Genomic DNA, 23,872 nt, shown 5'->3' on the forward strand with positions numbered 1-23,872 from the left:
CCCTGTAACTTCCTTAAATTTTGTTCCTTACCGGGATCCAACAGTACCCTAAATTCTAGTTAAGTGTATACGGTAGTGATCATGCGTTCCAGTGCGCATGCCCAAATTCCCACGAATGTCCATCACTGGTTCCCTCCCTACCAATCAAAAGCGATCACGAAGAATCACGGATCACTGAAAAATCACTGTGATTGGGAATGAACGTGATCCAATCACGAGTGATTCTAAAGTAGCAGTTCTAGCCATCCCTAGTCTGTTCTGTATTGTACTCCCTAGAGCACGGATGTGCAAAGAATAAAGAAGCCCAAGTACAAAAGTGAAACACGTGGTAATTACTGTTCCGATACCTCGGGTATACCGCTACAAAATGATCATATATAGCGACATCATAGGCAAACATGTGCACTAATGTATCATTAACACCTTTTTATAGTAGTTTTTTACTTGCAAGTAAATTAAAAAGTGCTTCCAAATTTTAATATTTTCATAAATAGTGAAAAAATAGTTTCTTGCTTTATATTGCGATTATGACAAAAATATGACTGAAACGACAATACTACTCACGATTTATAAAACAATGTTTATTCGTTACAGTCGATCGTATAAAACGAACCAATTAAGTTTCATTTAATTCCTATATTTAAAAATTAATTGTTACAAAATATCATGTATATTAAATGTATCGTATTATTAAGAAAATGTTGTGTTATCGGTAAAATTTCAGATTCTAGAAAATTCATTTACTATAATAGATGTATGTTTGGCTAGTTAAATAATATATTGCATTGTGATAAAATTTATTACTATGAAAATGTTTCTTGTATCATAATATCCTCGTCTTGAATCGAGGATAAAGATACATTTTTTATTTATTGGAAATGAAGAAAATCGTAATTTCCATTTAATCGATTGTTGCCGCTCTAGGTAGAAAATGTTCATGGCTGTATGTCCGTGAAGCCTTAGAGGAATGGAGTTATCCTCGTTGTTTTGGGAATTTCGCGCGGATTACCGTACTATTTTTATCGTGTGTGGGTGAATCAGGTGTCTTAGTCGCGTTCGATACTATTTTCGATATCTTCGTATTCTTCGAGCTGCCTACTGGGCGGGATTCGCGCGCTAAAAAGAAGAACGGAGGTTAGTTTCGGCAGATGTGCTTGGGTATGTATAGTGATGGGCTGTTCGAATCTTACCTTTGCAATGGTTCGAAGTTTTTAAGTCTATGACGATTCGAATCGTTTCGAGGATGATTCGAAGCTTAGAACTCTTGAAATTCTTGATAAGTCTTAAATGTCTTAAATGTTTTGAGTCTGTAAGGTTTTGATAGATTTGGAAGTGTTCAGAATTTCAATAACAGTTGTATAGTACAATCGGTTCAAACATAGCGAGTAAAAGTAAAGTCTTCAAAAATATTTATATATTTCCCAGTAATAGGACATTTCGAAATTGAGGTAGTTCAAAATTATAAGACATTGCTGCTAGTCTGTTGCAATGTTTATTATTTGTAAATTATGTTCGTGTACAACATACAACAACTTTTTTTCAACAAACAAAAACACAGTTTAAAAAAGTGTATTAAATTCTATTTTCATGCTTAAAAAGCTGTAGTAGAATGTGGTTTAAAAGTGTCAGTAAAGACAATAAAAAGAGTGATTCAGCGGATGAAACATCTCTACAGAAGAAAATTTGCTATTAAACCTCCTTTAACTGCAGTGTACAAATAATCATCAAAAGAAAAAGTGATGGAAAATACTTAGTATGGATGTAAAAGAAATGAACTTCGATGGGCCTGATAAGTGGAAGTACTACTTCCATGATCTTTGAAAAGAAGAGAAAATTTCAAGTTGTTGTTAGAGAGGTTGCGGTTTTGTAATGTTATAGGCAGATGTTGTATACAATGGTAGAGCAGAAATCAAATTTGCCAAATTCAAAACTATGGTAATAAAATAGGCGAAGTACTGAGGGTGTCTTATAATTTTGTCCACCGGTATTTCAGATACTGTTTAATAGTTTGTTCGAGCTAGTTCCGATTGTTCCACCGCGTTCGCGTGTTGTTTACATCGTGGATAGCGGTAGTATCGTTCTCTAAGGGCAACCTAGCGTATTGTTAATCGTAACAGAGTTGAATTTCCGATTTACGCCACCCTGGCCCATACATATTCGGAATACTTGACCGGATCGTCAGCAGTTTGCGAGGGTTGGACACGGAAGCTGTTGCATGGGAACGAGATCTTTCGGAGGGTGACTGGGTGTCGGGTGAGCGGTGCGGGGCAGAATGGCAGAGAGAGAGCGTGGGAGGGGAGGCTCGTGCGCCGGCGAGCAAATCGTGTGTCAGACTCGTGGCAGAGGGGTCAGCGCGAGAGAAAGAACGACACGAACCGAACGTTTTCTGGGCTTAGCGGGTACGTTTTCACATTACAAAACGTACACCTCTTTTCTCTGCTCTCGCAAACCTCTACATTTCTCGTTCTTTTTCTTCTCGAATATTCTCCGTATCTCTCGGTCACCCTTTTCCCTCCTTTCTTTTTGCATTCGTGAATTATCGTTTCTTTATCGACGGTATGTTAGATATCGTTATGTTTCTGGTTGTCGCGGGGCGAGTGTAGGAAAAACATTGCTTAGCGCGATTCGAGATCGCCGTTCTCAGAGAGCATAACTGAGAGTGTCTGTAATCCGAGTGACACGGAAATCCGTTTTGCGTTTAAAGGAACGTAAGAAATCCGCGGAAGGATGAACGACATGGAAGCTTATGGGGACGGATACATGGAGCCGGAGGAAGAGTGGGAGAGGGATGGTCTTTTGGATCCAGCCTGGGAGAAACAGCAGAAAAAGGTGAGTCTTGATCTCTTTAATAATTCTTTTCCCTTTTCGAACATTTCTATGTGGTTGTCGCGTTTTTCCTTCGTCTCGGCGAGAACTCTCGATTCGATTGTTGCACCATTGCAACATTACATTCCCGATCTAACTAACCGGCTGCCGTTCCAATTTGCGATACATGCTTTTGATAACTGCGATTCTTCGTTTCGAATTCCTCGAAACACTTTCAAGCCGTTTTTCGTCGCGGTCCGTGATTCACGGAGTGTGTCTATCGATTCGGTTTTTCGAGCGCTATACATAACCTCACCGTGCACGGTGCAATTTTGGAATTATTCGGCCGCGAAAAGAACAATGAAACTTGTACGGAGCATGCCGTAATGATTTATACGATCGAGAAGCCGGTGACTGCGCGTAAAATAAAATTGTTGCATGTAAGTGTTTCGGAGGAAATAAATTTCGAAAATAATATACGCAAAATACACGTGTACATTTAACCAAAGTCCGCGTCCCTATATAAAATATACAAGAAAGTAATTTATAGTAAAAAAATTCGAGTCTCTGTTTGACAGTGTATTTCTAAACTTGATATTTTTAATGGAAACGGAAATTATTACATTAACGATTTATTTTTTTACGTGAACCGATTGTATTGTTTATTTGAAAAGATTTTGTTCAATGTTACATGATAGCAAAAGCACGATCGTTGTTCCGATCTGTCTTTCTAACCGACATTGCATCGTCGAGTCTTGTCTAATTTTACTTGACAGTTAAACCGATATTTTTGTTGGACCTCCTAAAATCGGCGTACAGAATATTGAAACGAAATTAGCAATTAAATAGTAACAGATGTTCGATTTATAACGGACGGTTCGATCCGTGCTCCACGTTCGGATAATTACGCGAGAGAGAATTATCCGGACAAGATACAAGGGAGGCAGGATTAATGCGGTGTCAATTGATAAAGTGGAGCAGCTTCAAGTACGCGTTGAAAACGTTTTCTTCATTTTTGGCAGGGGCTCAAGGCTCTCTCAGGTCCGAGTTGGTTTACGTATGTCGGCGGTCGGGAGCCCTTCGGATTGTATTTTCAGACTTTATGACAAAAATAATCGAGCACTGAGTCATTCCAGAGTAACGTGACTCCGTCGATGCTCCGTCGGACCTCGTGAAATTGATTACGACCGCAACGCGTAGAAAATCTCTTCGCTTTAATCGTGCGCGATAATATGTAGGTACTTCACGTATCATTCGTCCCTTGTACTTGGAGGATGTGCATAGGGTGACTCGTGTAACTGGGAAAAGCTATATCTTTAAGACGGTTAGAGATACGAAAAAATATTATACTAAAAATGCAACCGCATTCTTTTTTCAAATAGTACACATTTAATAAACAAAATAAACATATCTACTTTTTCATTATTCGTAAATACCATGGCGATGTACAGAGTTATCAACGAGAAAGTTAATCTTACGCTGATCGATATTAAATGTAGACTCGTGTTTACAAACATTCTGATGCGTAATAGTACACGAGAATGTCTTGACAGAAATGAATAGAGATACATTGAATTAATTTAGTAAACTTTAAAATGATATAACCTTTGGGTTTAGAGCATTACTTGATAGTTTTTTTGTAGAAATTATAAAACTGCATCGAATAGTATGATCAGAATTATGGAATTCCATTTAAAAAAAGGATGCAGTTGCATTTTTTGATTTGCACATTTTGCATCTCTAACCATTTTAGAGATGTAGTTTCTCCTAGTTGCATGGGACACCCTGTATTTTCACGAAGATCATTCGGAGATTCTTCTTCGTCTGCTTCGGTTTTACGAGGTCTCCTTGCTAGAAATATCCAACGTAAATCAGAACTCGGAATTATATTCGACAATTGGCTCGATAAACCAGACACAAGAATAGGATCACTGCGAATCGACACCGTTCTCACGAAAGTATCGACACCGAATCTTTTCTAACCTCTCCTCAGTCCTGATGGTGGATGGAGAATCGGAGAGCGCATGTGTCGACGTTGAATTTATCGATACTTTCCCCGAATCGAAACACAATAAATCACGCGCGTGTATTCGGTTAATGCTCGTTGATAAGTTTTATTTGATTATTAAATAAATAAAAACAAGGGAGAGTTATGATAATCGTATCACTTACAGAGGTAGTCTAGTAATTTTAGATAAAAAAGCCTGGCATATAATAATAACACCGTTCGAAAAGGGAACAAGCTCAATATATGTTAATAATTATTAAATAATTATTTATATTCATAAGTCACGATTAAGACTATAATAGATTTTATGTTTTTTCTTTTCATATCCTTTTACAACTTTTATGAGCGCACGATATACATTTTATGCTGTGGATTATATTTTCTATACGTGTCACATAACATATACGATAAGTTAAACGCGTGGTAGCGAATATGCTAATCGTGAGTTCATCAATCGTACGATTATGTTTTAAGGAACCTTGAAATGATAGGATTTAGAAAGTACGATAATTTCTACAAAAATATTGATTTAACTTTTATAATAAATGTAAAGTATTCTATAATAAAAACTACATTGTTAAAAACTGATTTTTAAAAATGTTTATAGCACGCACAAAACAAAATGTCATTTGTGGTACTTATATTCAGTCATAACAAAGGAATTGAAGAGGTAGGATTTAAGTGACCGACAGGCATTAGGCAACTCTCCCCTATAGCGATTCATTTGTAACGTTTATTGGTTTGAACAGTTACTGTGACAAGTTTTTGTTCGTTCAACCATGGTATACAGGGTGTTTCAGATTGAAATAGTCAGACTCGAGTTATGAATGTAGGACCATAAAACAAACAAATGTAATAATGTGAAATATAATTTAAATAATGTGGAATTATCGTTTCCTAGCATTTTTAATGACAGTGACGTTATTGAACCGTTTAAGTGCCAAGGATAATTTCGATAACTGCTATTGAAACTCTTAACACTTTCGAATCTATTAAGACACTTGATCGTAAACTAACATTCCAATTAATTTTCATTGGCCAATTGAAAACTAATCAAAATAAGAATTTTGTATCTGATTTTTTTTATTATTTAGTCATTTTTTTTTATCGAATATGATATTTAAAATTGCTAAAGATTTATCAAGACTTTCAAGACCCGTGATTTTCAAGGATTTTAAACTTTTGGTCGTATTCGAATTTTTCGTTATGTATGTATATAAATTCGAACCAATTCGAAGCGGTTGAAATCCTATCACTAGTTACATATTACGATGCGCGTGATTGGATATGGGTGGGAGTGGGGAAGGGAGGGGGGCGATAGGCGCGCGCGAACAGGCGCCGCGACAGAGCGAAAGAGTAAATGCCACATTACATTACGACTATCTCCGTAACTGTTCACCCGTAGTTCCGACGCACTGTAACACTATTTTTCACTCGATGTTCGAATCCCACCTCTGATCCACGAATCTGTTCGAAGGACCCGAAGGTAACCATCGTGTCGTTCGGCTTTTCTACGAACGATTTTTCGGTGCAACGAACGGTTCACGAGTAATTTGAGGTCGTCGAGTTAGGTGAATCAGCCTGTATATGGGAAACGAAACAGCCGACTAGTTCGTACGGGACGGTTAACTGTACAATTTCTCGTAAAATCTCGGCCGCTTGAACGGCTCGAAAGCCGCGTATGAAACGTTCCGGGGAACGCGGCATTTTTCTCTCTTCCTCTCAAATGGGTCACGTTGCTCGATGATCCGCGGAGAGAAGCTTTAGTCACAGAATCGGGCACATTTTTATCTATGATCGGTCACGAGTATATTGGGGTATCGGTGTAACTCTGACGTTATCCTGTATACAGGTTTTTTAGAATAAAATTATTATTTTCATCTGTATAATTTCCTTTAAAAAAATTCTCCGTGTAAACATTTTTATTCGTAGTACCGAAGGAGCCTTTACCATTGAATCGAAATGTATTTAAATGTACGAGGGTTGTTCAGTAAGTCTTTAGAAAATCCAAGACTGGTTTGTTTTTAGTAAGCATCATGACTCGCTAGACAACTGTCGAAGTTTCAGTTATATCCACCGCATGGTTTCATTTTTATTGTCGATCGAAGCAAGGAACTTCCTCTTGCATCAATGTAATTTATCTAGATAAAGATTTCGAATAACGACAAACTCTGATTTTATCGGCTTCCCATTGAATCTATTCTTCGCGAAAGAATCGAACAAAGACCAACGAATAATCCAATTCTTTGGTCTGAAATTCTGCGGGGGAACTGCCAAGGTTCACCTCGATTTTGTCGCACCGCGATTGTTACGCGCGATCGTCTGGTTGCGGGCTGAAACACCGTCGCTTGCCAAATTCGTGGACGTTAATTACCGTGCTCGTTGAAGTTCATATTGTCATGTTCGTCGTAAATGTCCCGCGCGTGGCCATAAGGTCTAGACCAGAGGTGCACAAAGTTCAGTCCGTGCGCCAATTCGGTTCTTTTCTCAAGACTTTGTCAACCGTATGCGATAACATAGTTCAATTTAAACTTTCATAACTCCTACAATATGGGGGATTCGTGGCATTAAACGATAAAAATGTAATGTAATGTCGTTTCGAACCGCAAAGGTTTAAGGGGTAAGACCACTGTAAGAATGTTATTAACCATGTCGTTAATAACATGGCTCCAGCGTCGTAATTTTGCACTATTTTTTAATAAATATTTTTTTTTTTAACACTTAACGACATGGTTAATAACATTCTTGAATATTATTATCCTCTTATTTTTCCATCCATCAAAAAAAAAAGAATCGCAAAAAAAAACACTTTATTTCAGGTTTTTACAGTGGTCTTACCCCTTAAAGGTACCAAATTATCCCCACTATTGTTTATGTTTCTACAGCCAGGACAAGTCGTTGTCTCGAGCAGCCAACAACTTTAGAATTTAAAACTCGTTGGCCGAATTTCAAAGCAATTACGTACGCATATCGTTGTACCGGTAACTAATGCAAACTAAGAACTTTTATATTTCTCGATATTTTTCGAAAGTTTCTCGATGAAAATAAGTCCAAACACGACCGTGTTCGGGCTATTTTTAATTGTACGTTGTTGAAGAGATTTTTTAAAATAAACGAACATGTAATTAAAAATATGTAGTCCGAATACGATCTCATTAAGTCTCATTTTATATGAAATATGTTATCCTTATTGATACGACGACTTCTATGAAAATACAATCAGGAATATACAAGATTTTTATTTAAATTGGTTGCTGTCATTCGAGACACGCGCGGTAGTTGCTTTGAAGCTCGGTCAGTCACGTTTTGTTTACACAGCTGCCAATCGCTTGAGATGACGGGTCTCTGGCGCCGCAAGAAAGAATTTTTGTAGTGGGGACGCTTCTTTTGCATATATCCGGGCAAAAGTTTTGCATCTACAGTGATGCACGGTTAACTTTTCTAAAATTTAGGGCTTAGCAGTGAAAGTTACGCGTATAGTGTAGCTGGCGGCTGGTGGGGATAGTTTTGTAGTAAGACGTCAGTCTTGAATCTGTTCACACGTTGATTGCCACTCCAATTTTCCATGTCTAGAGATATTCTATCATTTGTTCAAATTACAGTACAAGAAATAGAAATATTCTGTAATTCAATGATGTACTTCCTATTTTTTACCATTCCTAATGACAGTTAAATATATCATTTATTAGGCGAAGTTACCAACTTCAGCGAAGAAATTGTAATTAATAATGTAAACATAAATAACTCAACGATGCTCGTATTCCTGGCGCCAATTTTCACGATTACAAAATAAATACAAGACTGAAATCATTAATAGGTAACAGACACCTTTATCGTTCGCATAACAAACTAAATACTTTACACCCTGTATATTTATCTAAAAAAAATCATTTGGTTAAATTTTCTATTCAATCATACTATTTTATTCTTATTGTTGTTACAAACTTGGCTCGCAGAAAATTGTATTCCATTTTATTTGGCCCTCTAGTGAGAAAGGTTGTGCACCACTGATCCTAGACGTTTTGACTTACGCTAGATATTTGAAATGCTCCGAGCTTTTCAAGGACTGCTAAACCAAGGCGATCGAAATCTAACAGTTCTTAATTTTTCAAGATCTTCGACTTAGTTCTGTTATTCGAAATTAGGCGTCTATCTAATCCACTGTAATCGTTTCCCTGTATCTTTAAGTTCGAAATATCATGGTCAGCCGTACACCTGAACACGTATCGGTAACCTAAAAACACGTTCTCGTCGAAAACTTGTCGGCGAAGGCCAGAGAATGCCTTATCTAACGTTATCGTCGCTGGTCAATAGTATTATAGCGATACGAAGGTCTTATTTACAGTTCGTCATGAGAATTCGTCGTCGATGTGCTTTCCTCGTAGTTTCCGTCCGCGCGACGTCCAACGTTAACGTATAAATAGACGATATATAGGGTGGTCCATCGGGAACGCAACACCCAGTTGTCACCTTTACTGTTAGGTTCGAGTTAGACGAGTGTTTGGCACTTACACAGTTTCCTTCTCTAAACCGTTTCTGAAAAATATGTATAATATTTGTGGGGACTTGAAATCTGTTAGAATATAGGCTTAGGTATATAATTAGTTATATAATTTTATTCGTATTATATGTACGGTTTTAAATGTGATTTACAATTTTTTTTTATCGCTAATGACGAAATGCTATGAGAATTCAATTAACTGATTACACGACAACGATAACTATACATCTATGTAGATCCACGAACACAGATTCTTAATTGCTTAATACGCGGTTCTCGTGCCACGTGTACTCGTGTATTTTAGTACACGTCTAAAATCACGATCTCTAGTAAAAAGCTATTTGGACTATTCGAGCAGGGAAAACAGTCTGCCACGTGCAATGTAAAGAATGCTAGTCTAACTCATGCTCTAACACTTTGACTGCCACGTCACCCACATATGATAGGAGTTTTCGCTATGGAACTAAAAAAATTTAATTCCCAAGTTGATTAATAAATTATTCCCTTCGTATCGCACCATACATACAGTATTAGCTTTTCTAAATGCAAATCTTTGCGATAGGTTCAAATGTTTCGCCTGAATTACATCACAGGAGTATTGTTGCTATAAAATACCCATTTTTTATCCCACGTAACGATTTGTTTCAGGAATGGTTCCCGTCGTGATTGATTCCTTAATAAAACATATTTCGATACACGAATCAACTACTTTTTTTTCACTCAGAACGTGTGAAACCCAGATATCAAGTTTCGAAGGCGACGAAGGGTTTCAATGACACCTGTTTGAGAAACATTAAACTTTCATGCAAGTTCTCTAGTTGTAATTTGACAATTTATAGCAATTGTCACCTGTAAAATCAACAGACCGAAATTTTTGGAACCATTTTTGACATATGTCAATCTTTATTGTATTTTCTCTATACACCTCATTAATGTTCTTTACTGTACCAGCGGTTGTAGTTTCTTTACGAAACTCGTAAAATGTATCTTATTAGTGGTAATTTTTGAACGAAAGAATAACTACAAATATATTATGTAGCAGAAGGATGTAGAGACATCTCACCAAAAACGCACGAACTTCCCGTTCAACCGAACAGTTTACGATTGTCTAAAATCAAAGTTTAGTTTCGTAGAAGACGGTTTTATTCTAGCAGTCAACGTGTTAAAAATGTAGACGCCAAGAAGCTTTTCGTATATAATAACAGCAAATAACTTTCCTTGCTGGTGGACCAGTTTGTATACAAATAACGCACGCGATCGTATGACGTCATTCACGGTCGCGATTCGTATTTTTCGAATGACTTAACCTTTCACGATATGATTTTACACCGACCATTGTGCGGTATTTTTTCAGGCTCTCTGTACCGTCGATCCTACACCTTCGAGATCTTCTCCCAACGACATAACAAAAGCTCGAGTCGCATTCCTACTCGAAGGTTAAAAACATTGAAAAATTCAGGCGGTGCTATAGTTTATGCATTCGACTTTTTTTAATTCGACGGAACGGTAGGAGGATTCGACAGAACTGGGAGAAGACAAAGTATTTTTAGAAACGGCCGCGTGGTGTCCTCGCAGTACCAGTAGATTGGTTGGCCACAGGGACGGGCTGCCGCAGATTGATAAAAATCTCGAATGTTTGACGAATCGGTCGATCGATTTCTTTCCGCGACGCGTCGGAGAAGATCGTTAACCTTTGAGAGGAGTTTTAGGCTGTGCGCCAGATCTCAGATTGGAATCGGGTGACCCGCACACGGGCTACGTATTGCTAAGTCAATTGTTATGCGATGATTAAGTTCCGTGCTCGCGAACGCGCTCGTTCGCACGTTACCATCTGTTTATTGCGGGCTACAGCGATTACGTTTCGTTTAAAATGCAACCGACACCCACGCGATTCACTATTTTCAGCCGGCTGTTGGTCGCTCGCAAAGGTCGTGCGATAATTACGCGAAATATCTGCGGCCGACGTAACCGGTTGGAATGGTTTCTTGAATGAATTTTCAGCATTTCCGTTCGGCCCGTTGATACTGTCCGGAAATAGAATGTCGACCATGATGTTTTCCGTTAAGCACGATCCTTCAGGCTTTATTCTCGGCACTGCGGCGAGCATAACGTAAACGATGGTCGGAATAACAGCTTTTCCCTTGGGATCCCGTGAAACGTTCGTCTCGTACAGTCGCGAAGCGAAGTCATTGAATTCCTGTATCAGCTGTCAGTTTGCCTGCGGCAGACCGCGCGACAGATTCCACAAGAGACACCGGAAAAGTAGGACGAAGTTTGCTACAAGCGGAGCCTGTCTCGTGAAAGGTGCGAACACAATATGCTAGATACCTATTGTGTTTGCATTTATTTGTAAAAGAGAAATAAAAGATTTTCAGAACTATATGTAAATCGTAATACCGTGGACATGTAAAAATGGGCAAATTAAATATAAATTCGTTAAGGTATCGTTTAGCTGGGGAGCGATTCATGTTCGGTAGAAGTTGTGTCAGCCATAGTGTATTAGATATGTAACTGGTACAATATGGTTTAACCGATGACATCGCCACCTGCCTCTGCCAGCAGGAACACCTGCTCCTTACCCTTCGTTTCGGTATCGGGATAGCAGAATTTTGTAAACCACCAACGTGATCGTAAACCGTTCGACCATAAATATCACTTTCGTGCAATACAACTTTGTTGCACCGCTGTCGGACGCGCCTCGAGTAACGTCACAATTCCATTCTTTCATCTCTAGATTGCCATTTGTAATCTAGCTTCTGTAGGAATGTGTATTTTTAGGAAAAGTGATGCCGCTTAACCCTCTCCGCCCAAATTTGTTTCTGTGGGAAAATAAATATAGTTCGCATGCCTCGAGTTATTTGGGATTCAATAAATTCAGTTGCATTAACACTTTAATAGCCACGTCACCCATGTACAGTTTTAGGTTTTTTTGTATCAAAATTTGTCAGCACGGTCTAGATAAGAATGAAATATTATATAAACGTAGGTTGTTTAAAGCTTTATTGAAATTTCTAATGGTAGAGAAATAGATCGGCAATACTTACATTTAGGTTATGGAACATATTGTTGCATGTCGCCATGGCGGCAACAGTGTAGTACAAGGGGTTAATAATTACAGTAATATTTATTGAGAATGAACAATGATATTTATTTATTTACTTCTAGCGTAGAAGTTCACTTTAACGTGAACTAACAACGTTTTAGTCGATGAATAAAAATGTTACGTATACAACAAATAAATATTCTCTTTTGCAAAGTCTCTTTTACGATACACTTTGTTGTTTTAGTGCTAAATTATTTATATTCCCGGACATTTTGTATAAAAATATAATGTTAAGGGTCACGTAGATTACAAAGTACAACAGGCCCGAAGAAGGTTAAAAGTGCACTATCAATTGCACATTTCGTGTCACGGCTTTTCATTAGCCATTAAATACATTTAAATTGTCGTTGCATTGTCTTATCGTGAGGTACAGAAAAAAAATTCAATGCCAGACTTTAAGAATAGATATAATTTACAGGCTATGTCGACGCCTGTACGCGCGATATTTAGAATTTGGGTTACGTGAATTATGTGCATCGTATTTAGGACGTTTCATGTTTAACTGCATTTATTTTTAGCACGACCGCGACTACCTGTAAAAATTTCTCGCACGTTGACATGTTTTCGTATCTTCTCGCCTTGCATTTGATCTGAATGCTACGGACGACGATCGTGGTTGATGGATGTCATCATAATGGTCGATAAGTACGTCATCGTATGTAAATGGAAAACGATTGGCGGGGCCTGTCGAAGGTACATTCGATATAGGGCTGAGACTACTCGAATGTTTCTGTATTTTATTTTAAAATTACATTTCAGAGTTATTTGAAAAATAATCTATTTCGACAAAACATCATTATTTCATGAAGTTTCACATATGGAAAATAAATGAATATATTTCCAGTTGAATAATTTATTTGTCATTCCATAAAATACATTATTTGGTTTTGGCGATAATAATTTATTTCTTAATAGAATTTTGTCAAAGGTTAACTCGACTTTTATGTAATGGTTTGATACAATTATTTGTGGGACGTTTTAAAGTTTTGAGGTTATAGCTTTTATGGCTCGAAGTTTTAATCACTACGGCGATGTTTTATAGCGCAGTATCAGGCATTACGAATATTTTTCCACAAATAAAATGCATAAACAGATTAGACTTAGTGACTCAGGCAACTTCGATACTTTCTTTTCGTTTGTAGAAAGAGAGGGAGGTAATACGATTATTTGTGGGACATTTTAAAGTTTTGAGGTTATGGCTTTCATGGCTCGAAGTTTTAATCACTTTGGCGATGTTTTATAGCGTAGTATCAGACATTACGAATATTTTTCCACAAATAAAATGCATAAACAGTTTAGACTTAGCGACTCAGGCAACATCGATACTTTCTTTTCGTTTATAGAAAGAGAGGGGGGTAAATCACGAACGTAAGTAAAGAAAGTCTCGTAACGGTATTATTATTCTACGCGACTGTAATCGTTTGTTTACATAACTCGATTCCTTTTTATTTTCCAAAGCTGCCAGTTTACATAACAGAGCTTCCTTCTCGGCAATGCCTGCGGTTCTTTTGCAACAGAGAATCGCTAAAAAAAAAAAAAGAAAAAGAAAAAGACGTCGAGCATTTACGCGAATGCAAGTCATAGCACTCGTAGCAGTTAGAAAGTTAACGGCGTTACAAGATAACCATGAATTCTCGCGAAACGTATTTTTGGAACAGAATTTCTGGTTGCTACGGGAAATGTGATCGCGGTTTTCATATGGGTAATAGATCCGATGTTTGATCAGCAAATATCGTGTTGTCATTTTTATACCGTTCGGTGATTTATGAACGAGGCCTAAGGGTTCGTATGGCGCGTCTGTTAATTTATCCAATGACGTTCCCGCTAACCCGTGGAATCGTGTTTGTAAATAAATTAGCGAATAGCGGTCGACGCGGTTCAAGGATTTCGATGAACTTTCGATCGTGGTAAATAGAATTGTCGCCGTCTGACACAGATTTAACGCTCTATGACGACGAGCGTGAAAAAATTATGTGAAAATATCGCAGATTCGATGTCCTCGTCGGATACGCGAAACAGATCAGAATGTTTTCGAAATGCTTAGCCGCTCAGCGCGGGAGGAGTCAATGTTTTACAAATAGATCTTAGAGCGCTCGTAGAAGTTAAGGTGGCTCATGTCCAATTTTGGCCGGTCGCGCTTCACGCTACCCGTATTAAATTTCAGACAATATTTTTCTCTCTCTGTCTGTCTCTCTTCGAAAAAAATTCGCCGGCCGCCGGTGTCGCATTTTTTTTGTCCACGTTCTCACGCTATATATCTCGCAACGAAGCAAACTTTATTAAAACGCTGTTACTCGCAATTTACTTAACGACAGTAACGCGTATCGTGATCTTACGCTATTCATACAGTTCTTACTCTATTACCAGATCAACGAATATGTAAAATTTTATGTTTTATTAATTCCTTAAAAAATTCAACGCGTTACTCAAATTATTAACGTTATTGTTAATTTATTAATGATAAATATATTTTTATATTCTTAATTCATCTTTAATGTCTACGTTCTATCGCGATTGCGTTTCAATATGTACGATAATGTGTGTGCATTCTTTTATACAGTTTTTATAAATAATTAACGTGTATCAAGAAATTTTATATTTTGTTAACTTTGAACATATATAAAATATGCTTGTTATTTTATATCGTTTAATAAGATACTTTTTGTACGCGGCTTTCTATGGAATAAAAGATATAATATATATTGTTTGATTTTTATTTGCGTTGCTGTATGTTCTTCAAAATTTGTTGCAACGAGAGGGGATTTTTATCGATTATCAAAATACGTAGAATTTTATGCTCCGAGATATCAAAGGTTTGAAAATCTTTAGTCTGAGCAATAGGAAGCAGTTTAAGAACCAGGACAGAAGATATATATAGCAGGAGGGATTGGGGTCGTTACTAAAATATACACTAAGCAGCAGTCAAGCTCAATTCCCCATTTTAAATTCTTCTTGGTCATAACATCCTCTTGGATATCATATTATTTTATTGACAATGGATCGACCAAAATATTGTTGCAGTAACGCAGCTTAAAATGGAGAATAAGTAAATGTTTACGTGATCTTGGAAGAGCAATGGCGGACATGTACTCACAAACATGCGAATAATTATATTTTATTATCTCATCAACGAACACAAGGTTTACCATTCCATTAACAGCTCCAAACTAATACCAATCCGCCATTATGCTTACATAGTTGGTCGTAAATTTCGCGATTCTAATTCTGTGTTTTGCTCCTTCGAGTACTTTTACGACCGTCGCTACCAAAAATGTTAAATTTACTCTCGCCTGAGAGTAATACTGTGCCCCAGAACGAATTATTTTTATAAATAAATTTTTGCTTGGGACTCGTGCGTGTGAACCTTTATTTCTTAATAATCAACTACAGGTAACCCCCCTATAACACGGTAGATAGGTTCCTAGAAAATGCCGTGTTGTGTGAAACCGTGTTATATGACACCCAGAGCCAGTACAAAAAGAGGAGTTACGTTCCGAAAATTTATTAGAAACAAATACTTTTTTTAATTCTACATAAGCAACTTAATTTTTATGAAAAATATAAATGTATGTATAACAAAAAAAAACAAAAAATATTATAATTTAACGCAACCTTAATTTAATAAATTATAATTTGTTTATATTTTTTCATGTAAAGCCACTATAGTTCATTATTCCTTCGCGTCATTATTTTAAGGTAATTTAGTTTTTAAATATGTTAAGCAAAAATTATGTTATCCAGTGCTGTAGAAGTATAGTGTTGTACAGAGGTTTTCGCAATTTATGAATCGTGTTGTAGGAGGGCTACCTGTACATAATTCTGAATATACTTTTTTTTTTAGAATTGTGATCCAAGAGTAAAAGGATCTTCTTCGATTTTTCGAATAATTGTTAACAATTGTTCGTAAACGTATGTCCGTTACTGTAGATAAAACTCGAATACGAGAAGTATTATCAAATATTCGTGAAAATTCTATTAGTAATACGGTATTCGTTTCAATTTGCTTTCAGACATTCACAGCATGGTGTAACTCGCATCTTCGTAAAGCAGGGACTGCCATCGAATCGATCGAGGATGATTTTAGAAACGGATTGAAGCTGATGTTGCTGCTCGAAGTAATTTCAGGCGAAACTCTACCAAGACCAGACAGAGGCAAAATGAGATTCCACAAGATCGCCAACGTGAACAAAGCTCTCGACTATATTGCCAGTAAAGGCGTTAAATTGGTTTCCATAGGAGCGGAGGGTTAGTTTTGTTTCTATTCGTTATACGATTCGTTGTAAAATAATCGAGAACTTTGTAAGACTATTATTCAGTTTCTAACAGAAATCGTGGATGGCAACCTGAAGATGACATTGGGTATGATCTGGACGATAATTTTGAGATTCGCTATACAAGACATCTCCGTGGAGGAAATGACTGCTAAGGAGGGTCTTCTCCTATGGTGTCAACGCAAGACAGCGCCGTACAAGAACGTCAATGTTCAAAACTTCCATCTATCGTTCAAGGACGGTTTGGCGTTCTGTGCCCTGATCCACCGTCATCGTCCCGATCTTATCGATTACAATAAACTTAGCAAGGATAATCCTCTAGAGAATTTGAACACTGCCTTCGATGTTGCTGAGAAATATCTCGACATTCCTCGCATGTTAGATCCCGATGGTAAGTACGTCGTATGTTGTAATTATAAAAATATATTGGCCGTGAGAAACGAAATATTGAGTGTCATATACAGGGTGTTCGGCCACCCCTGGGAAAAATTTTAATAGAGGATTTTAGAGGCCAAAATAAGACGAAAATCAAGAATACTAATTTGTTGATGGAGGCTTCGTTAAAAAGTTATTAAGAATTAAATTCAAAAATTTCAAATCGTTCTGGAAAAATTATTTTCGGTTGCGGGGGTCAATTACAATCATTTTTGGTGAATAGACATACACCCGAAATCCTACCCACTTCCTAGAAAAAAATTCGAGAAGGTGCCTAAATTTTTCGACAAAAAAAAAAATTTTTAATAAATTCTAAAAAAATTATTTTTGGTTGCGGGGGTCAATTACGATCATTTTTGGTGAATAGATATACCCCCAAAATCTTGCGCATTTTCGAGAAAAAAATTCAGTACAGTCGGAACTTTAAACGTTAATAACTGTTTAACAAAGCCTTCATCAACAAATTGGTATTCTTGATTTTCTTCTTATTTTGGCCTCTAGAATCCCCCATTAAAATTTTTCCCAGGGGTGGCCGAACACCCTGTATATATTTTTTATTCTGTTTGTTAACGCGAAAGAAATTTTTTTTATCCTATTGCTTTAGGCGTTTTGTTGGGGTACAGGATGGAACTGTGATCAAAATGAGTTTTCTCGATGTTACTTAAACGTATAAATTCTTAATATTATGTTCCCTTAATATCATATAGATTTGATCAACACACCCAAGCCAGATGAGCGTGCAATCATGACGTACGTGTCCTGCTACTACCATGCGTTCCAAGGTGCTCAGCAGGTCAGCGTAAAGAAAATGCGTGTTGTTCCCTTACTTTGGTTACAAAACGACCTGTGCTATTCTTCACTAATACAATTTTAATTGTATGCTTACTATTTAACAGTGTTTGATCATGCTAATTCCATCGCATAACTGTTTATAATTGTTTTGTCCTCAGAAACTAGACACCCATAGAAAATATTGACTTCTTTGATTTATCGAATACATGTTTTCTTTTTTGTTTACCTCTCTCCCCCCCCCCCCCCCCCAAATACCGTACAATGAATTCACAATACTATTAATTAGAGGCACTTGTTAGCTCTTCAATGTACCAACAAATTCCAAGTACCAATTTAATTTTTATTCTTTGACGAAGAATAAATAAAAATTTACAGTGGACGTTATTACGCCTAACACTGCATGGTTTGAGTTTCTTTGAATGTGTTTTTCTAGATATGCGAAATACGCCAAAGACTGACGAGAGGGCTGTGATGACCTACGTTTCTTCGTACTACCACTGTTTTAGCGGTGCACAAAAGGTGTGTGTGGCATATGTAATTAACCAAAACCAAATTAACAGTATGATTGCTCGTGTGACATTTGCTTAATGAATGTTCAGCGAACGAAATTCTGATTAGACAAAATCTATCGGCGATGCGTACGCGATGGTTTTATACGATATACCCAAGTATGTGTTTTTGTTTTGTGAAATAAATTCGTCCGTTTCCTATTATAGGCAGAGACAGCCGCGAATAGAATCTGCAAAGTTTTGAAAGTGAATCAGGAGAATGAAAGGCTCATGGAAGAGTACGAACGCCTGGCGTCCGATTTACTGGAATGGATAAGACGAACGATGCCCTGGCTGGCCAGTCGTCAAACCGATAATTCTCTTGCTGGTTGTCAGAAGAAATTGGAAGAATATAGAACGTATCGTCGTAAGCACAAGCCACCGCGTGTCGAGCAAAAGGCTAAACTCGAAACGAACTTCAATACTTTACAAACGAAATTGAGACTGAGCAACCGACCCGCGTACATGCCAACAGAAGGAAAAATGGTCTCGGACATTAACAAAGCCTGGAAAGGTAAAATATCGTAACCGTGTTTCTGTTCGATAATAAATTGTAGCTTCGTCAACGCGGCGTGGGACCTATTATTTCGTTCGATTGCAGGCTTGGAGTTAGCAGAGAAATCATTCGAAGAATGGCTGCTATCAGAAATGATGCGCCTCGAGCGTCTCGAGCATTTAGCTCAGAAATTCAAGCACAAAGCTGACGCTCACGAGGAATGGACAGCAGGAAAGGAGGAGATGCTCACTTCGCAGCACTTCCGACAATGTAAACTCAATGAACTCAAGGCTTTGAAGAAGAAGCACGAGGCCTTCGAGTCCGACCTTGCGGCCCATCAAGACCGCGTAGAACAGATAGCTGCTATCGCGCAAGAACTCAAGTAATGCATACCTGAAACTCGATGTTTTATAATTACGAACAAATTCTGAGAATGAACTTCGATTCCAACAAGTTTCTATTTCCAGCACCTTGGAGTACCACGACAGTGCATCCGTCAATGCTAGATGTCAACGAATTTGCGATCAATGGGATCGTTTGGGTACTCTTACTCAACGTAGACGCCAAGCATTGGACGAAGCCGAGCGTATTCTTGAAAAGATCGACGTTCTTCATCTGGAGTTTGCTAAACGAGCTGCTGTAAGTTTCGCTTTATTCGTCGCAAAAGTTTTCTCGGAGTTTAATTGGTCGTTACACGTTTTGCAGCCATTCAACAATTGGTTGGACGGAACCAGGGAGGATCTAGTGGATATGTTCATCGTTCACACAATGGAGGAAATCCAAGGATTAATGGATGCTCATGCCGCGTTCAAAGCAACACTCGGTGAGGCTGACAAAGAGTACAACTCGATCGTGGGATTAGTACGCGAGGTGGAGTCAATAGTCAAACAGTTCCAAATCCCCGGTGGCCTTGAAAACCCGTACACTACGCTCACTGCATTGGTAAGCGAAGATTGTAATCAATTTTGTTTTGAAATGAAAAGATATTCGATGCAGTTTTTTAATCCCGACGATTGTTGGCGTTGTTGCCGATAGGATCTTACAAAGAAATGGAGCGACGTCAGGCAGCTCGTTCCACAACGCGATGGTACATTGCAAGCTGAACTCCGCAAACAACAGAGTATCCTTTTTCGAATTACAGTAGTCCCGGTTAATTCTTGACTAAAAACTGAAGAATCGATTGTTATTAATCTATTTTATAAGTCAATGTATGAGATTTCTTAATCAAGTAAATAGATAATGAACTGCTTCGACGACAGTTTGCTGAGAAGGCCAATGCCGTTGGACCATGGATCGAACGTCAATTGGACGCAGTTACAGCTATTGGTCTCGGTCTTCAGGTGAATAATTGATTAAAATTCACCATTTTCCCGTCGAACGTACCAAGATAATAATATGTTCCATTGTTTAGGGTACTTTGGAAGATCAACTGCATCGTCTGAAAGAGTATGAACAGGCAGTCTACCAATACAAAGCTCACCTAGAGGAATTGGAAAAGATTCATCAAGCTATTCAGGAAGGCATGATATTCGAGAATCGATACACTCAATACACAATGGAGACGTTACGAGTTGGTTGGGAACAACTTCTGACTTCGATAAATCGTAATATCAACGAAGTTGAGAACCAAATTCTTACCAGAGATTCCAAGGTAAATTTCTTCAAACTCGATCGCACTTTTTGCTTGGTTGTCATTTATAATAATTGTTATACTATATTTACAATAATGTGGCGTGTATTGTAGGGTATTACGCAAGAACAACTTAACGAATTCCGCAGCAGTTTCAATCACTTTGACAAGAATCGAACAGGAAGGTTGGCTCCTGATGAATTCAAGTCCTGTCTTGTCTCTCTGGGTTACTCCGTTGGAAAGGATAGGCAAGGCGACATTGATTTCCAGCGTATCTTGGCTATTGTTGATCCAAATAACTCCGGTTACGTACACTTTGACGCGTTCTTGGACTTCATGACGCGTGAGTCTACAGACACGGATACGGCCGAACAAGTTATTGATAGTTTCCGTATTCTTGCCGGTGACAAGGTATGTATTTATTTTTACGAAATAAGCGACTAAAAATTAATTTCACTTCGAAGTTTTGTAATTACCGTCGAATTGTGTTTTTCAGCCGTATATCTTGGCAGACGAACTGAGGAGAGAATTACCACCTGACCAGGCCGAATACTGCATTCAACGAATGCCTCCTTACAAAGGACCTAATGCTTCTCCTGGAGCATTAGATTATCGTTCTTTCTCCACCGCTTTGTACGGTGAATCTGATTTGTAAATTTACATATCAAAAGAAAAAAAGAAAAAAAAAACAAAACTAGGAGAAGATGTTTTTGGACGATTCCCACTTGAAAAGCAAGTCAAATGATATCCGAAAAGTTTGCTCTACGTTTTTGGTACTCAAACAGCACCTCTGCAAGTCAAGAATATCAACACGAGTAAGAAACCATTATTTAGTATCAAAGAGTACAGTACAATGTTCGGAGCGTTTGTAAGAAAAGGGGCTCTAATAGTTTAATACGCGTTACGAGTGTTATCAATTTTTTATTCGTGATATTGTTTTAACGCAAAGGAATCTGAACGCGAGGCATATCGATAAGTTTTGATACACCGGTATTTTGCTAGGATGACTACCTCCATTGCGAAACAAAATCATCGTATTAGCGTTGAACGAAGGTGGTTCGTACTTAAATTAAGTCTGTACAGTGACAATAAATGTCCAAATTTAGATACCTTGACGTTAGAAGAATAACACGCATTCGAACGCAACCAGGCTCTTCTAGAACGTTTGCTTCTTACCTATGGCTACGATGAATCCTATAATTAGTAAGTTAATTCTTCAATTGTATATAAATGTCCCCGAGAGAAGTCACACGAGTACCAATAATAAAGAAAATGAATAAGCATTTCCTTTTCGCAAGCGTTCCAGAAAAGGAAAAATAACGAAAGTGTCGGAAACGAATATTATATAATAACAAAAAAAAAAAAAAAAAAAAAAAAGAAAGAGATGAAAAAGGAGAACGCAATCGAACAATTTATTGCGTGTGATTATCGCTGGCATCGATATTGTAGCCTTACGTATCGTTGAAAAAATAATTGAAACACTTTTTCGACAAAGAAGGAAATTTAACACGCATTTCATTTAATTTCAATGAAACTTTACTTATTTTCGATGAATCTTTAATTTATCTAAACGAGAAACAATTATATTAGTTGTGTTCGAAAAAACGTTACTTGAGTGTCGCACAGTTCCTAAACACGTTCCTGCGGGTCAGCAGTTATTTTCATTGTTTGTCGCGAAAAGTCATGTTCATTGAGCAAATGACTACGAAGAGTCGCTTAGCTGGAACGTAAGGTATAAATCGAGGTTTTGCGTACCGTGCGAAAATTCATGATATATATGTGTATAAATTAAGGATAATTAACGATACAAACGAATTTTTGGAAATCCTTACAAACGTACGAATCGACTTTCTCGCTAAGGATCCAGAAAACATATAACGCTCGAAATCGAATATAACGTTCATATTTTTTATATAAGCGGCGTACACGAATTTTTTAAATGAGAAAAAAAGCCGCCTTTATACTTCGCCGATCGTACATTAAATGATACAAACGCGAAACGATGCTAAAGAAAGCAAATTTATTTATTTATTTGAATTAAATGATTATTTATTATTGTTCCGATAATTAATTACGGTAGTGAACGAAGCCACTTTTTCAAAGTATTTATTTTTATAAATATTTCGAGAGAAGTGATATAAAAACGAAAGGCCACTGTAATATATATAGGACCTAATGTGTAAAATTTCCAAATAGCAGCTGCCATTTCTTGTGTCATGTGTATCGGAGAATCACAATTTACACTCAGCAGCCTGAAAACTCATTTAGTCCAATCATTATCGTCCAAATCATTATTATTATTATTATTATTATGTAAGATCATGAAAGTTGCTCGTGTGTGAAATGCAATTACTTATTCGAGAGAAAGGAAAACAAAGTATACTGTAACTACTTTTTTTTCGCTTGAGGCTTAATGCTTTTTCATTGTCTATCTTAATGCGTTTTCAGAGTTCACTTTAATTTCTCGTACCTCTATTTTCGTTAAAGAAAGAAAAAGAAAAAAAAGAGTATTGGGCTTTTCACAGAGACGAATTATAAACGAAAAGAAGCACAGAAGAATCCACCGAACGGTATACATTTAGACACAACACGCACACGCACACACATGCACTACTCGCGTACATACATATACACCGAAAAGAAACCATTAATATTCGTGATTACAAAAAGTGTATAATAAATTTGAGACTCGTACGTATATGTATGATGTAGGTATACAGCTGAAATGAAATTTTCGTTCGAAAATTGTATTTTCGAGAGAGACTTGGTCATATCGTGTCATGCTATATACACGTAAACATTCTCATCGATAATCGTATATACGTATAATTACAATTCTTATAATTTTATTCTACTCAATGTAACTGTTACGATTATAATTCGATCCGACCATCCGCCCGGCACAGTCGTCTCGCATCGCATAGTATATACACTTGTCGACCAACTCTACTCTATAGTTTTGCCTATTTCATCTTCCTAAACTGGTCTCGGATATTGTAAAATCAGAACACGTGGAAAAAAGAGGAAAAATAGAAAGAAAGAAAAGAAATAAGCCTTTGCAAAAGGAAGGGAGACCCGCTCAACATTTATACCGGAGTAACAAAGGCGACAAGGCTTGGAATATTGTTTTCAGACATGACCTAGTATGCGTCATATCACGCGGGCGATATAACGAAGGATATTTAAATAAAAATTTCTAACAGTGTGGTTAAACGATGCTTTTATTCCGAATACAAAATCTTTCGTCGTTACATATACATTCGCGATGTAAATCGCTCGATCG

General features: G+C 37.4%; 1 protein-coding gene across 5 annotated transcripts; it reads left to right on the forward strand.

The window, feature by feature from the left end:
* Positions 1-945: 945 nt before the first annotated feature.
* Actn (alpha actinin) lies at positions 946-23,802 on the forward strand. Of its 5 annotated transcripts, XM_076778093.1 has the most exons (15): positions 2,188-2,399; positions 2,705-2,829; positions 16,428-16,662; positions 16,744-17,079; positions 17,831-17,920; positions 18,349-18,434; positions 18,632-18,977; positions 19,065-19,341; positions 19,427-19,598; positions 19,665-19,901; positions 19,995-20,079; positions 20,196-20,299; positions 20,371-20,610; positions 20,704-21,000; positions 21,086-23,802. In XM_076778093.1, the coding sequence occupies exons 2-15, from the start codon at positions 2,728-2,730 to the stop codon at positions 21,242-21,244; spliced, it is 2,766 nt and encodes a 921-aa protein (XP_076634208.1). In that variant the 5' UTR covers positions 2,188-2,399; positions 2,705-2,727; the 3' UTR covers positions 21,245-23,802. The 5 variants fall into 5 exon arrangements, with proteins under 5 accessions (XP_076634206.1, XP_076634204.1, XP_076634208.1 ...); XM_076778091.1 differs by lacking the exons at positions 2,188-2,399; positions 18,349-18,434 and adding an exon at positions 946-1,158 and having other exon boundaries at positions 17,831-17,916; XM_076778089.1 differs by lacking the exons at positions 2,188-2,399; positions 18,349-18,434 and adding an exon at positions 946-1,134 and having other exon boundaries at positions 17,831-17,916.
* The last annotated feature ends 70 nt before the right edge of the window (positions 23,803-23,872 follow it).

This window comes from Colletes latitarsis, chromosome 11 (genome assembly GCF_051014445.1).
Source record: "Colletes latitarsis isolate SP2378_abdomen chromosome 11, iyColLati1, whole genome shotgun sequence".
Lineage (NCBI taxonomy): Eukaryota > Metazoa > Arthropoda > Insecta > Hymenoptera > Colletidae > Colletes > Colletes latitarsis.

Coding starts and splice junctions, on each gene's coding strand:
- Actn (XM_076778093.1), top strand. CDS start 2,728: ATGAACGACATGGAAGCTTATGGGGACGGATACATGGAGCCGGAGGAA. Junction 16,663..16,743: donor GGTTTCCATAGGAGCGGAGG/GTTAGTTTTGTT, acceptor AGTTTCTAACAG/AAATCGTGGATGGCAACCTG. Junction 17,921..18,348: donor CCAAGGTGCTCAGCAGGTCA/GCGTAAAGAAAA, acceptor GTGTTTTTCTAG/ATATGCGAAATACGCCAAAG.